The 14,788-nt window shown below is 37.9% G+C and overlaps 1 protein-coding gene across 1 annotated transcript in view; it reads left to right on the top strand.

Annotated features, from left to right (window-relative positions):
- The window catches only part of LOC126484449 (uncharacterized), a 397,416-nt gene that overhangs the window by 341,977 nt on the left and 40,651 nt on the right, over positions 1 to 14,788 (top strand). Inside the window, exons 12-13 of the mRNA XM_050107970.1 lie at positions 6,238 to 6,407; positions 12,762 to 12,906. Coding sequence (XP_049963927.1) covers positions 6,238 to 6,407; positions 12,762 to 12,906 — 315 coding nt within the window. The remainder of the gene's footprint in view (positions 1 to 6,237; positions 6,408 to 12,761; positions 12,907 to 14,788) is intronic.

The following is a 14,788-nucleotide window of genomic DNA, read 5'->3' on the forward strand; positions in this document are numbered from 1 at the left end:
CCCTATTATTACAAATATGCACATATCACAGTTTATTTGTATTATGTATATGAGTCAGATATTCAACTGCAATTATCTATTCAAATTCAATATACTTATAAACATTTACATGTCCAATACCTAAAGTGCTTGTATTGTACATGTTAGAGCTCCCGAATCATAAAAACCGTACAATACAATACAAAAATAAGAAATTTAAACATTGTTCCGTTTTATAATTCTGCACGCAAGAAGAACTGTAAGGGGACATTGTATGTCCTATGCCGCTAATGTTAAATTATTGAATTTTGTGACTCATTGTCTTGGAAACGTTTTAAAACGCCAATTTACAATTTTCCATAGTTATTGAATGCACATTTCCAGATACATTGAACTAGAATTATTTCCAAAATCGTACTGTGGGGCATGTTATCTTTTTTTCTTCTTTTTTTTCAAACACTCAATTTTTTGGCAGACTTTTGTAAATAAATGAGCATAAAAACAAAACAACTCAGGATATTTTAATTATTCTAGTTCCATATGTGTTGAATCTTGGCATGCTGTGAAAATTTCATGTCTCTACCATCAGTACTTTTTTAGAAAACGGGTCATTTATTGCAAAAAACGTAGTTCAGAGATATTGAGGTTTAAAACTTTTTTTATTACAAATTCTTATACAGACTTACATTTCTGCGTCTTTTATGCACTAGAATTGCCCTGGCCCATAGTCTGTGTCATCTTCAGTGTCACAACAGCCCAGTGCATGCCACCTTCTTTTGTCATTTGCTGAGCAGCTAACTCTGCTTCACGTGCACAAAACTCATCCAGTTCCCACAGTCCTTTAGCTGTATTCTGTCTAAATCTTACCCCTAACTTCTCCAGAACCTTAAGTCTTTCATAGTTTCCACCATTAAAAGTTATTGCAGCGTCAGACCATGCTAACTTTAGAGTCATAAGGCCAACAAATGCATTTTTAGGCTCATGGCACCACACAACATTATTGAAGGACTCATTCACATTCTTGGTCTTCCCTTGTAAACACATCTTTAGTAGCTCAGGATTTGCCGCATCTCTGTAAATAGGTTAGGTTTGATTGCCTCCATTACTGCCAAAGGAAGAGAATGTTTATGTGTAAATCCGTGCAGGGTGCCAGAAAATTCAGCTTCCCTACATTTACACCAAGTGTTTGGTGGAGGTGGACACAAAGCATAACATGGCTTTTCATCGGCTGATATTCGTGTTTTCAAGTACTTCAAAAGAAAATACAGGTCTCACATATCTGTTACCTGCAAATTTGCATTTCTTGCAGTTACTTTTATGCTAGTCATTTTATTTACATATAAAAAGCAATAGAAGTTAGCTTACCACAAAAATAGCCGATAATCACACTACTTTCAATGAATACTAGTATCAGAAACGAAGGATTGATTTGTTTATTTGTAATGCTAACTTCTGAGATGTAGCAGTAGGCACAAAACAAAGCAATTCACAGCCTTCTAGACTTTGTAGTTCCCTAGATGTGACTGTGTAGCTGCGAAATTTGATAGTCACATGTCAACATTCTGAATATTATTTGAAGGTCTCACAATTGTCTGATTTTAATGTATTATATACGAAAATGTTCAGGAAGGTCTGAAGTACATTATGGAGTAGAAAACAGAAAATGTCAAGTTTCAACAAATTTAAGAAAGTTTTGAAAAAATTTAATGTTTTTATACAGCACACTGGACTTACTAAATGAACTTGATATTGCTCATTCATAAAATGCAAGACACATGGATAATTTTGTCCTGCTCCATGACCAAAATATATACTCAGACTCCACAACATATGGAATAAAAATTTACAACAAAAAAGATAAAGATATTCACAGCAAAAAGTTAGATGTAGCAACAAAAAGAGAGAGAGAGAGAGAGAGTGTGTGTGTGTGTGTGTGTGTGTGTGTGTGTGTGTGTTTGTGAGAGAGACGGGAGGGGAGAGAGAGAGAGAGAGAGAGAGAGAGAGAGAGAGAGAGAGAGAGAGAGAGAGAGAGGGACTTCTGATTCCAGACACATTGCTGCCCATAAGAGAAGCTCATTAATGATACCTTAAAAATTTTGAGGACATTGCAGTTTCACCATTGGTATTAGTGGGTAAAAATAATTCATAATCAAAATCATGTTAACAGTAAGATACTGTTGCCACCCTTCCCTGTGGTTTAATCATGTACTTTTATGTATTTCCTGTTCCTTAGCAATAGCAGGATTAGTAATCACCAAACATATTACTGCTCCCATTTTAGATAGGTATCTACTACCTATATTATACTTAACAGAGACAGAACTGTATGGATGAGATTTATACATATTATTTTGCTATCAGGGAGCTAACACTCAAATACAAAAGAATATTTTCAATATTCAAATTTTTAGATTTTGACATTAGCTGGTAACACAAGATAAAAACACCAATGATTGAAGGGACAATGCATCATTTCACAGATCCAGTCACAAGGAAAATATGTGGTGAATGGCAAAATAGTTTTGAGATTTCATTGCAAATGGCTCTGGGTACACTTGTTACTTGTCAGTATCCATTAATTTTCTTCCTTCAAACTGATACTGATAAATCTACCCACATGGTGGGGCAGGATCCAAATGTGGAGGGAATGGGGGCCCACTGTGTGGTCATAACAACTAACCAACTGTCTACTCGCATGAATGGCCACCAAACTGTGTCAAACCATATAATTGACCATCCAACTGCCAAACATGGCTGTGCAACAAAACACAAATTACTTCAATAGAGGCTTCATTACATGGGCCATTTGGGTAATCCCTTCCAGCAGAAGTTTTCTAAAATACATACAGTAGATAGGAATTCTCATTACAGCATATCCTGTGTCTTGCAGTCCCCCTGGCCCAAACTTCTGCTTTCCTGTTTCCCACACTGCCTCACCTTAGCTTTTCCTTCCTTTCTTCTATCCATACCACGCCTTCCTTCTCGAGATCATGTATTGCCTTCTTCAACCAGTCTTCCTCCATTCCATGCTGGCATCCCCCCTCTCTCTTCCTCTCCCCCCCTCTGTCTTCGTTTTACACCCTTCTCCGTTTCTTACTTCTAGATACATACATACTCTGCAAGCCACCCTTTGGTGCTTGATAGAGGCTACCCTATACAACTACTAGTCATTTCCTTTCCTGTTCTACCTGCAAATAAAGTGAGGGAAAAATTACTGTCTGTATGCCTCTGTACAAGTCTTAATTTCTCTTGCCTTATCTTCATGGTTGTTATTTAAAACTTACATTGGTGGCAGTAGAAAGGTTGTGCAGTCAGCATCAAATGCCACCCCTCTATTTCTCAATAGTGTTCCTTGAAAAGAACATTGCCTTCACTCCAGAGATTCCCATTTGAGTTCCTGAAGCATCACTGTAATACATGCATGTTGTTCAAACTTACCAGTAACAAATCTAGCTGCCCACCTCTTAATTGCTTTGATGTCTTCCTTTAATCTGACCTGGTGTGTATCCCAAACTCTCAAGCAGCATTCAACAATGGGTCACACTAGTGTCCAATATACGGTCTCCTTTACAGATGAACCATACTTTCCTAAAGTTCTCCCAATAACCTGAAGTCAACAATTTGCCTACCCTGCTATAATCCCTATATGCTCATTCTATTTTGTATCACTTTGCAATGTTAGATATTAAATCCATGTGTCTTTGCGAAGCAGCACATTACTAATGCTGTGTGTGAACATTTCGGGTTTGTTTTTCATACTCATCTGCATAAACTTACATTTTGCTACATTTAGAACTAGCTGGCATTCATCACATCAACTAGAAATTTTGTCTAAGTCATCCTGTATTGCCCTACACTCACTCAGTGAGGACACCTTCCTATACACCACAGCATCATCAGCAAACAGCCACAGATTGTTGCTCACCATGTGCAACAAATCATTTATGTATATGGAAAATAATAGTGATCCTATCACATGTCCCCGGGACACACTTGATGATACCCTTGTATCTGATGAACACTCACTGTCGAGGACAATGTAGAGGGTTTGGTTTCTTAAGAAGTCTTCGAGCCATTCACATCTCTATTCCATATTTTCATATCTTCATTAACAGTCTGCAGAGGGCACCGTATCAAATGCTTTTCAGACATCTAGGATTGTGGAATCTGCCTGTTGCCCTTCATCCATAGTTTGCAGGATATTGTGTGTGTGTGTGGGGGGGGGGGGGGGGAGACAAACTTGAGTTTCACAATGCTTTCTAAAACCATGATGATTCACAGACAAAAGCTTTGACATCCCAAGTAAAATTTATTATTTTCCTGCCACTTGGGACTTTGTGTTAGAAGAGACATTTGTGATAAATGCAAGCTAAGTAAGGGGCCAATGCCATAGGGTACTCATTGTAAAACTGAATTGGGATTCCATCCAAACCTGTCTCCACCTTCCTCTCCTTTTTCTCCTCCTCCCTTTCTCCCTTCTCCCTCCTTCTATATCTCAATTATGCTATACCCTATGTTCTCCTTTCATATTTTTTGTGTAGCCAGTGGGTTTTTTGTTGAAAGACCTGCCCCCTTCTTGCTACTGCCTCCTTGCATACTATCCTAACCCCTCCTCACCTTCATCAGTCTAGCCAGTTGCTTTCAACAGTTAACTATTAATGATCAGTCTCACTGTGAACATGGGTGTGTGTATTTGGGCTTCTGTGTGGTTGTGTGTGTGTGTGTGTGTGTGTGTGTGTGTGTGTGTGTGTGAATGTGTGTATGTGTGTATTTTTACTAGAAAAAGATCAGGAGCTCAAAAGCTAGTATGAGATGTTTCTATGCTCCACACTTGAATCCACTGTAGGTGAGTGGTTGCCTTTTCATTATTTTACATATTTTTCCATCCAGGAAGTCCCATCATTGTTAAATAAAATTCTACCAGCGAAGAAAAGACTGAAACAATGGGCATGAGGCACTGTCAATGGAGGTTAAGTCCAGGAGGGTTACAGGGTGTAAGAAGTTCCAACTTGTGGTATGCAGGGAAACAAGTACTTGGTGGGAGGATTAAAATTGTCTCTGTGGTGTAGCAGGCACTCAGGTCCCTTAAGACATGCTGTTAGAGCATGCTTAGCAACTGGGTTTCAGGTATACCCAAAGTGGATAGTTCTTTTGTGTCAATTCATGTGCTCAGCCAGTGTAGTTGTGATCATTCCAATCTAAAAAGTCAATCTGTGAACACACATGAGTTGGTAAAGAAAATACATTGGACTCATATGTTGCTCAGCTTTTCATGTTGTAGGATTTAACACTGGTGAGGTGGAGCGGTGGGTAGATGCAGAACCAGTTGTACAGAGGTAATGATTGCAGGAGGAAAACAAGATGGTAGGGTAATGGTCTGGAAGTGTCACATGCTTTGACATGGATGTTGTGGAGGTTAGGAGGGCATGAAAGGTGACAGTGAATGATGTGGGAAGGATTTCAAGGAGAGATGATTTCATATAGGGCTTTACTAACATAAACCATAGCCTTGTCAGAGTAATTTATTGAAGCATTTGAGGCTAGGGTGACACTGGGTTACTTGTTTTGACAGATTCACTGTAATCATGTTTCTGTGCATGTGCAACCATTCATATTGAGAACACATGTATGATGAAAGTTATTGTTGAGTTACCCTTCTGATTGCACTGAATAAAGGATCACAAGTCTGGTCAACAAAATCACCATTCAGACATTTTAATTTTTCTGCTACTACTACCACCACCACCACCACCACCACTACTACTACCACTTCTACTAGAACTACATTGGCCACACAAACTGCAGGTGGTCTTTGGCCTCACCAATTAGCCTCCTCTATCTTCTTTCATCCATGTATTATTCAACAGCTTGTTCCATTGTACGTATATCCTTTCTGACCTTGTCAATCCTTCTCAGACATGGACTTCCCCTAGGTCTGTTACCTCTGATGTCTTTGTGCCCCATGTGCTCAGTGATCTGGCCTTCCTGACACATTAAGTACCCACACCGCTACAGTCTCCTCTCTTTAATCACTGCCACAAGTCCAGCGATTTGTACAACTGCTGCAGTTGAGGTTTTTCCTTTTCTTCCAGTCATTTTTCAGCTTTCTGTTGACATAATCATGAAATAAAACTAAATCAAGTACTTGAAACTGAAAATCATTTTCTGTAATTCAGACACACTGTGGAATATTATTCACTCATAAGTGTGAATTTCCTGAGACAATTTCTGAAGGATTAAAGTTGTTATTCTGTGCAGATCAATGGTGCCAACTGATGAGCCTTCGAATATAGATGCAGAGGAACCATTGGCAGAGTCTGATGACGCTGTGACTTCTTCTGTAGTGGATGAGGAGACATCAGCTCTTGCGGCTCCACCTCGGCCAGGTACAGAAAACTCTGATGGAAACTGCACGCTTCCTTGCACAGGTACTGGAGTTCTTGGTTTACTTCTCAGTGATGTCATATTAAAACACACTTGATCTTCCTTTCAGATGTTGCTTATCTATCTGTTTATGTGTGTTTTGCGTGCGTGTGTGTGTGTGTGTGTGTGTGTGTGTGTGTGTGTGTTTGTGTGTGTGTGTGTGTGTACTGGCATGTTTTCTATCTGAACAGAACTCTGGCCATCATGAGCCAAAAATTAAAAAAAAAATTGTGTCATGCAACATTTTTAAGGAAAATGTGAGAAATTCCTGAAAATTTCTTTTGACCTTGTATATTCTACTCGCCTATTATATCAGAAGGACATTAAACTCTGTGCTGTATGTTGCATGCTGCTGAGTTCTTCCTGTGAAATTAAGATATTTACTTTTCCAAGTTTCATAAAAGTTGTATTAACAAGCACAGTCATGTTTATGAGCCAAACTTAGGGCACACTGTTGCATGACATCCCAAGAGCCAAAGAAAATCTGATGGGTCCATGTTGCCCTAGGTGAAACCAAGGGAAGTTTTAATATTTCTTTTTATCTTGCAATTGTCTGGGTGTTGTCTATATCCTTACATGAGTAATTATATTTGATATGGCTTCTTTGTTGATGAGACACTGCACTAGTAGCCACAGTAAATTGAATGGTTTAATGTATCATGTGACATGTGACTCGGATGTCATCAGACCCTGTACTTGCCTATGATACTAGTCAAACACAGGATGGACGAGACATGCAGTGTAAAGTGCAGCTTTCTGGGGCCCATTTGTGGTTGTGTGATGAGTGGGGACACTCCATATCTGAGATCATATTCTGAAAACATTTTACAAGTTCAACATTGATTTGGGGAAAACTGCCACCACCGCAGTCAACTACCATGAGCAACTAAGTGTTGATGATCGGGGGCCCTTTAAACAACAACAACAACAACAACATCAGTCAGTGAGAAGTCATACCATCCAGCACAATCTTCCTGTTATAGTGTAAAAAAACCACTGCCCCATTCATGTGCCTTTTACAATGCATCATAGGGGACAGATCACCATGGACTCAGGAACACAGCTGTTTAATGCTTGAAGTACAGAAAACCGCCACATGAAGTAGTGATTCTGGTAGAAATTGGTACATTCCAGTAACAGGGTATGAGTACATCAAAAGCCCCATAAGTTGATGCATCTCTCTTCCTGATGGGTATCATTCAGGAAGTCACTGGAGGTACTCTTGTATGGTAGATGTTTACATATAAGGAAATTAGATCCCTAATTTGGTTGCCATCATCTCTCACTGGCAGTGTAATAAAATATAATACAGTACAGGATTCCACTGTCAGGTCATTTGCATCCATCCATTCATTCACCTACAACACCATGCAGATGACCTACAATGTCTTCAGACAACTGCTCCAAAATTCTTTCATACAGATTTGAGGTACTCAAAAAGATATGAGGATGATAGCGTGACCTCCTAGTTCACCTGATTGCAATCTTATTTGTGAATGCAAGCTTTCTCATTGAACTGAACTGATGAGTTCTCCTTAGGAAATCATTCTAGTAATATTTTCATTTTGAAGTGGTGTTTCAACAAATTCCTTACTTTCCATCTTATGGTGATGCATGTAGGTCATGTCGGATGCTGTTATTTATATGTTCAAGATCATGTATTTCATTTACCATAGTCACACTAGAGAGGCCTGTTCTGAGCACTTGGAAATGAGTCTCTTGCATATGTGGAGGTGGGCAGGGAGATGGAGGGATGTTCGCAAGTTGAGTCAAAGTGCCACAGTCCATACTGCCACCCTAACCAGGGAACTCTCTTGACAAATTTTTTGTATTACTTCCTTCCAAGTGGATCTGGAATGGAAGTCACTGTCTCTTTTCAGCAGATTTTCAGGTATTCTTAATTTCTATTGCTGCTTCAAAGTCAAACGTCCCTAGATGATGCTGTGTTTCAATATGGCTGACTTTTCTTTTAGCTTACTTAAGACAGATATCTAGCACAAGTTTCACACATCTTCGTGAGACGCAACATTGCCTTTGGCCAATGTTCTGGCAGTCACAGTTACACCCGATGCCATGCATGTAATGTTCTTAGTCCTAAGGGATCTTTTATGGAGTCTAGCATGTCTCTGAAAATAAGACTAGCAATAAATTGGACGGACTGGTGGCCCTGATTTGCAGCCACTTCCCCAGCACCTCTATCACCACCATTTGCTAATCTCACTTCCATGCACTTGCAATTGACCAACCTGGTGTAACTCCAGGAAAAGACACAACACTGAACATGTAAATAACAGCATCCATCCAATAGAACATAGACACTTTCCCAGAAGACGACAAATAATAAGCTTACTAAAATATTGCTCTGAAATTAATATCTTTTTAGCTAATTTCCTAAGAAGATTTAATCACTGCCATTCTATTGCACACATATGCTACACCATCGAGCAATATGTGTGTGTCTTGGACCCAGCTCTGACCAATATCTAAAAGTTGTGGCCAGCATTTGAGTGATCATGAATCACAGTGCACCCTCCCCCCAAAGCTTCTGATGTCTCACTGAGCCCATGTCACTGTGTGCCATTGCCATCACGAGGGTGAAAGGGGCAGCTACACACTACTAAGTAACTGTCTTTAATACAATTACTCATCAGTCTATGGTTCAACAAATCATTTGACGAAACAGTTGAAAAAATTTTAACTTTTGGAACTGAAGCCTCTATAAAATGACAAAAAAATTTAATGTGTGGATGACAACTACAAGAGGAATTATCATTCATCAATATAATAAATAATTGAAGGAAAAGCACAGAATACAAATAATGAAACAGCGAAGGGAGTGAACTGGTCAGACTGTCCTTCATTTCACAGAAAATTCTTTATAAAGTAAACAGTAACCAATTAATGAAAAAGTGTTAGAGTACATAATATTGCTTGGGTTTACAAGCACTTTTATCATAACCCTGGTGATGGAGGCTTCTGGATTAATCCTCCCACACAGGTTTGGAGGAATTATGTTCCTTCTACATCTACACACATACTCTGCAAGTCACCATACTGTGTGTGGCAGAGGATACCCTGTACAACTATTACTTGTTTCCTTCCCCGTTTCACTTGCAGATAGAATGAGAGAAAATGACTATTTATCTCCATATGAGCCCTAGTTTCTCATATCTTATCTTCATAGTCCGTATGCAAAAAGTATGATGGTGGCAATAGGATCATTCTGCTGTCAGCTTCAAATGCTGCTTCTCTAAATTTTCTCAGTAGTGTTCCTAGAAAATAACGTGAACTTCCCTCTAGGGATTCCCACTTGAATTCCCGAATCATCTCCATAAAACTTGCATATTGTTAAAACCTACTGGTAACAAATCTAGCAGTCTGCTTCTGAATTGCCTGTTGTCCTCCCCCATTTGACCTCGTGCAGATCCCAAACTCTCAAGCAGTACTCAAGAACAGGTTGCACTAGTGTCCTGTATGTGGTGTCCTTCACAGATGAACCACACTTTCCTGAAATTCTTCCAATAAACCAAAGTCAACCATTTGCCTTCCCTACTGCAATGCTTACATGCTCATAACATTTCATACCACTTTGCAGTGTTACACCTGGATATTTAATCGACGTGACTGTGTCAAGCAGCTCGCAACTAATGATGTATGCAAACATTTCGGGTTTGTTTTTCCTACTCATCTACATTAACTTTTAAATATTTAACCAAAAGAACTTTTATGAGTTAAATATTTAAAATTTTAGCAAAATTAAACTGCTATTTGCTGATGCACTGCTTAAAATGTTTGTGCACGTCTGTTTACAATATTGCCTTTGGTTTTCTGTTTGCACATTCTTCTGATTCACTTTTTGATTTTTAACTCAATGTGCTGTCTTGGTTTTCTAATTCTTCAATGTGTGTATTCACTTTTCTTGTCCTTGATTAAAATTCTGAGCTGTATGTGGAATGTAAATGCATACTTAAAACAGCACGAAGGCAATTTTTAAGTAATTAATGTTTGTCTCTTTCACGTTCTGTTTGCTTTTGCATGTGGAAATTTGAGTTACTTTGTGACTATCAGCGACATGCGTAAGTACAAAAGTAAGTTTCCCTATTTCATCACCAATGAGCAGGTAAAGAGAAGACATATTTTGTTGTTTTCCTGTGACACTTGATTTAATTTCTTTTTTTGCGAATGGTCACCCATGTGATTTAAGCATTTTAGGTTTCTAATTCCCTGATGACAGAACACACACTCAGCCAACTCCCACTCTGGCATTCATTTCATTATCACAGAAATGATCAGTTGACTGCAGTGGGATATGTTGCAAGAAAACTTTTTGCATTGTGGAGAGCCTCACTGACAAAATTCCGACATCATACGTTCCAAACAATGTCTGTGAAGAGTTACTGACAACCATCTCACACACCGTCTGCAAATGAAATAGGAAACATGGAGGGGGGAGAGGGGTGACACTGGTACACTATGTTACCCTGGTTTGCAGAGAACACATGTAAATGTACCATGATGAAAAAGAGTGCTTCAGCTGTACGGTAAGCCTTTATTTATGATACAACTAGTTTTGCAATGTTACAGCTACATCTTCCGGGATACATCTGTGTATAAAGAAGAGTAAAATGGATAAATACCCTGTTTCGGTTAAAATATAGTTGAACTTACTTAGAGCTTTATAGGAGAAATTATGTACTCACATTCATTTCATAACTTATATCATACAATAACCAGTAGATGAGCCAACATTCTTGTCCAGTTGTGATGAAAATGTTCTGCCCTCAAGAGATTGATTGTCAATTTAAAATATGGCAGAATGCAGAGCACATCATCCCAATTGAAATCTAGAATAAGAATAAAGTGGTAAACTATATGGATATAAAAGACAAAACAAATATGTGTAGGTGGTGCAAGCTATATCCACATGGCAAGGTAAAAAAAAATTACATAAAGCAGAGCTTGTGTGATTGTACAATAGTTAATGAAGGTCAAGTTTAGGTAAAATGCTGCTTATAAAATACACCTGCTAGCTAAAACAAAGACTGGGGAAAGGTATAATGCAAGGAACATCATTTCGATACAGGAAACTAGAATAACGATAAAGCAGTAAATCCAGATGGACTGAAAATATAAAACAAATAATGTGTAGGTGATGAAACGTGTTTATCTGGTAAGGTAAAATAAATCTGATAAAGCAGAGCCTGCATGACCACGTGACAGGCAACAGTGGTCTAGTCTAGATAAAATGCTGCTTACAGAATACACCATCATCTACATAAAAGAAAGACCAGAGTAAGGAAAACTTGAAGTCTAATATGGACATATAAAAAGGGTAACATTGCCAAGACACCATGAGGTCCGCAGTGACCACCTAGACGAATGAGCTGAGACCTCATGTTGTTGTGACAATGTTACCCTTTCTGTAAGTGTATACAAGGTTTTAAGTATTCCTTTCTTCAGTCCTTCTTTTATCTAGAGTATGGTGTATTTTGTAAGCAACATTTTATCTAGACTGTGCCATTATTACCTGTCACACAGTCGTACAGGCTCTGCTTTATGAGATTTATTCTACCTTGCCAGGGTGAATAGCTTTCACCACCTACACATATCATTTTTTATCTTTTATATCCATCTGGTCTACCATTTCATTCTTATTCTAAATTCTTATGCTAGACTTCCTATATCAGAATGATGTTCCCTGCATTCTGCTCTATTTTAGATTGGACTACCAACCTCGTGATGGTGAATAATTTCATCATGACTGGAAAAAGAATGTTGCGTCATTTATCATTTGAAATAAATTACGAAATAAATTTGAGTACATAATTTTTCCTATATAGCTTCATGTACAGTTCAGCTACATTTTAACTGATATGGGATATTTATTAATTTTGCTCTTGTTTATATACAAATTTATCCATGAAGGTGTGGGTGTAGCACTGCGAAACTAGTTGGATCACAAATATTTATCGTGTAGCTGAAGTGGTCTTTTTCATCATGTTACATTTATAGAGCTGTGGATGCCCACAATACAAAGTTTGCTACTTGTAGATGTGATAGGAAAATCGTCTGTATCCTACACATTTCTTTGTCTTCTGAAACGATGAATAGATGATGGATAACATGTTGACACAGTAAGGTAAGAAGAATATTCCCTGTAGTACCTATGACATGAAGCATACATTATTGTGCAAAAACTACACTGATTAATGTCAAATAACAGCTGTCAGTAGGACAAGAAACTAGTTAATATGAAAATTATAGTATCCTCCCGTCAAACATTCCTATGTAATTAAACAGGGAAACTTACTTTTGTTTTAACTACACGCATGGTATTGAACTCCTTCTGTTATGCACAGGTACAATTGCAGAAAGGGAACACAAGAAATGGGAAACTGCTCCACCTTTGCCAAATAATCCATACTCGCCAGAAAACATTTCAAAACGACTCAGCAACAGAATGAAGCTCTCAAGCAGCCAGAGCAGTAGCAGTGAGGCATCTGTGTGAGTATACTATTAGTGAAGCCATAATTTTTTGTCTGTACTTCTAATGGGTGTGTCTATGGCAATCAGAAACTAGATACTGACAATGCCTATAGTAATCTACATGTCAATATAAAATGTTCCCAGATTGTCAGAGTTTGTTGAAAGGTAGTGCAATGCCACTATGTTGCCATTGTTGTTATGGTCTTCAGTCAAAAGACTATTTTGATGCAGCTCTCTATGCTCTCCAGTCTGTGCAAGCCTCTTCACCTCTGAATAACTACTGCAACCTACATCCATTTGAACCTGCTCACTGTATTCTTTCTACAGTTCCTTGGCCCCAACATTCCTCTCCATTACCAATTTGATATTTCCTTCATGCATCAGGATGTGTCCCACCAACTAATCCCTTCTTTTACTCAACTGGTGCCATAATTTTTTTTCTCTTGAATTTGATGAAGCACCTTTTCATTAGTTGCTTGATTTACCCATCTAATCTTTAGCATTCTTATGCAGCACCACTTTTGAAAGCTTCTCTGAACTGTCTATCATTAATGTCTCACTTCTGTACAAGGCTACACGGTGGACAAATAGCTTCAGAAAAGATTTCCTGAGACTTAAATTTACATTTGATGTCAACAAATTTCTCATTTTCCGAAATGTTATTGCCAGTCTGCATTTTATATTAGCACTGTTTAGACACCACCAGTTATTTCACTGCCAAAATAGCAAAACTCATCATCTGCTATTGGGGGTCTCATTTCATAATCTACTTCTATCAGCACCACTTGATTTGATTACATTCTATTACTTTTATTTTACTTTTGTTGATGTTCATTTTGTAACCTCTTTTCAAGACACTAAGCATTTCATTCAGCTGCTGTTTCAAGTCATTGACAAAGCTCAAAATTTTTATTTCTTCTCCCTGAATTTAAATTATCCTTCCAAACTTCCCCTTGTTTCCCTTTACTGCCTGCTCAGTGCACAAATTGAATGACATTGGAGAGCGGGTACAGCTCTATCTCACTCTTTTCTCCACTACTGCTTCCCTTTCACATCTTTTAACTCCCATAACTGCACTCTGGTTTCTGTTCAAGCTCTGAATAACATTCATGCCCCTGTTCTTTAAGACCCAATATCTTCAGAATTTCAAAACCTATAGTCCAGTGATCATTGTCAAAAGGTTTAACTGTTGCTACTGATGCTGCAAATGTAGAATTACCGTGTTTTTAACTTCTAAAATAAATTGTTGAGTACTGCCTCATATGTTCCTACATTTGTATGGAGCCTAAAATTGGTGTCAATATTGCACAACCATAACTTATTAATCTGATAGTTCGATAATACTCACATCTGTGAGCACCTGTCTTTTCAGAAGTGGAAATATTATAGTATTCTTGAAGTTTGAGCGTAAGTCGCCAGTCTCATGTATCTGCACACTTGGTGGAATAGTTTCCGATAATCTAATGTTGCTAAAAACATGGGGAGCATTAAATTCAGCATGAAATTCTGAGAAAACAATCAGATAACCAGATGTTTTCTAATTTCATTGCTTCATTATGTGAGAAACAAGTAATTTTTGAAAATTTTCTGGCATTTACAAAATTATATTTTCATAAGTTACTGGTATGAGTGTTTTTGGATAACTTATTTCGTATCAAATCATAGTTTTGTGATTCACAGTTACTGACAAAGAAAAGATCATCTTGAATTTCATTGTATATCAGTGCAAATAAATGTGCATTTTTGAGAATTTTCAGAAGTTACCATTGTTCTTTGCATAATCTAATTTTTAGTAAATTGGCATTTGTGATTTAGTTACGATTATCACTAACATATTGTCTTACATTTAATTTTCCCTTATAGAGACATATATATTATCAAAATTTACTGTAAATTAACT

This window comes from Schistocerca serialis, chromosome 6 (genome assembly GCF_023864345.2).
Source record: "Schistocerca serialis cubense isolate TAMUIC-IGC-003099 chromosome 6, iqSchSeri2.2, whole genome shotgun sequence".
NCBI lineage: Eukaryota > Metazoa > Arthropoda > Insecta > Orthoptera > Acrididae > Schistocerca > Schistocerca serialis.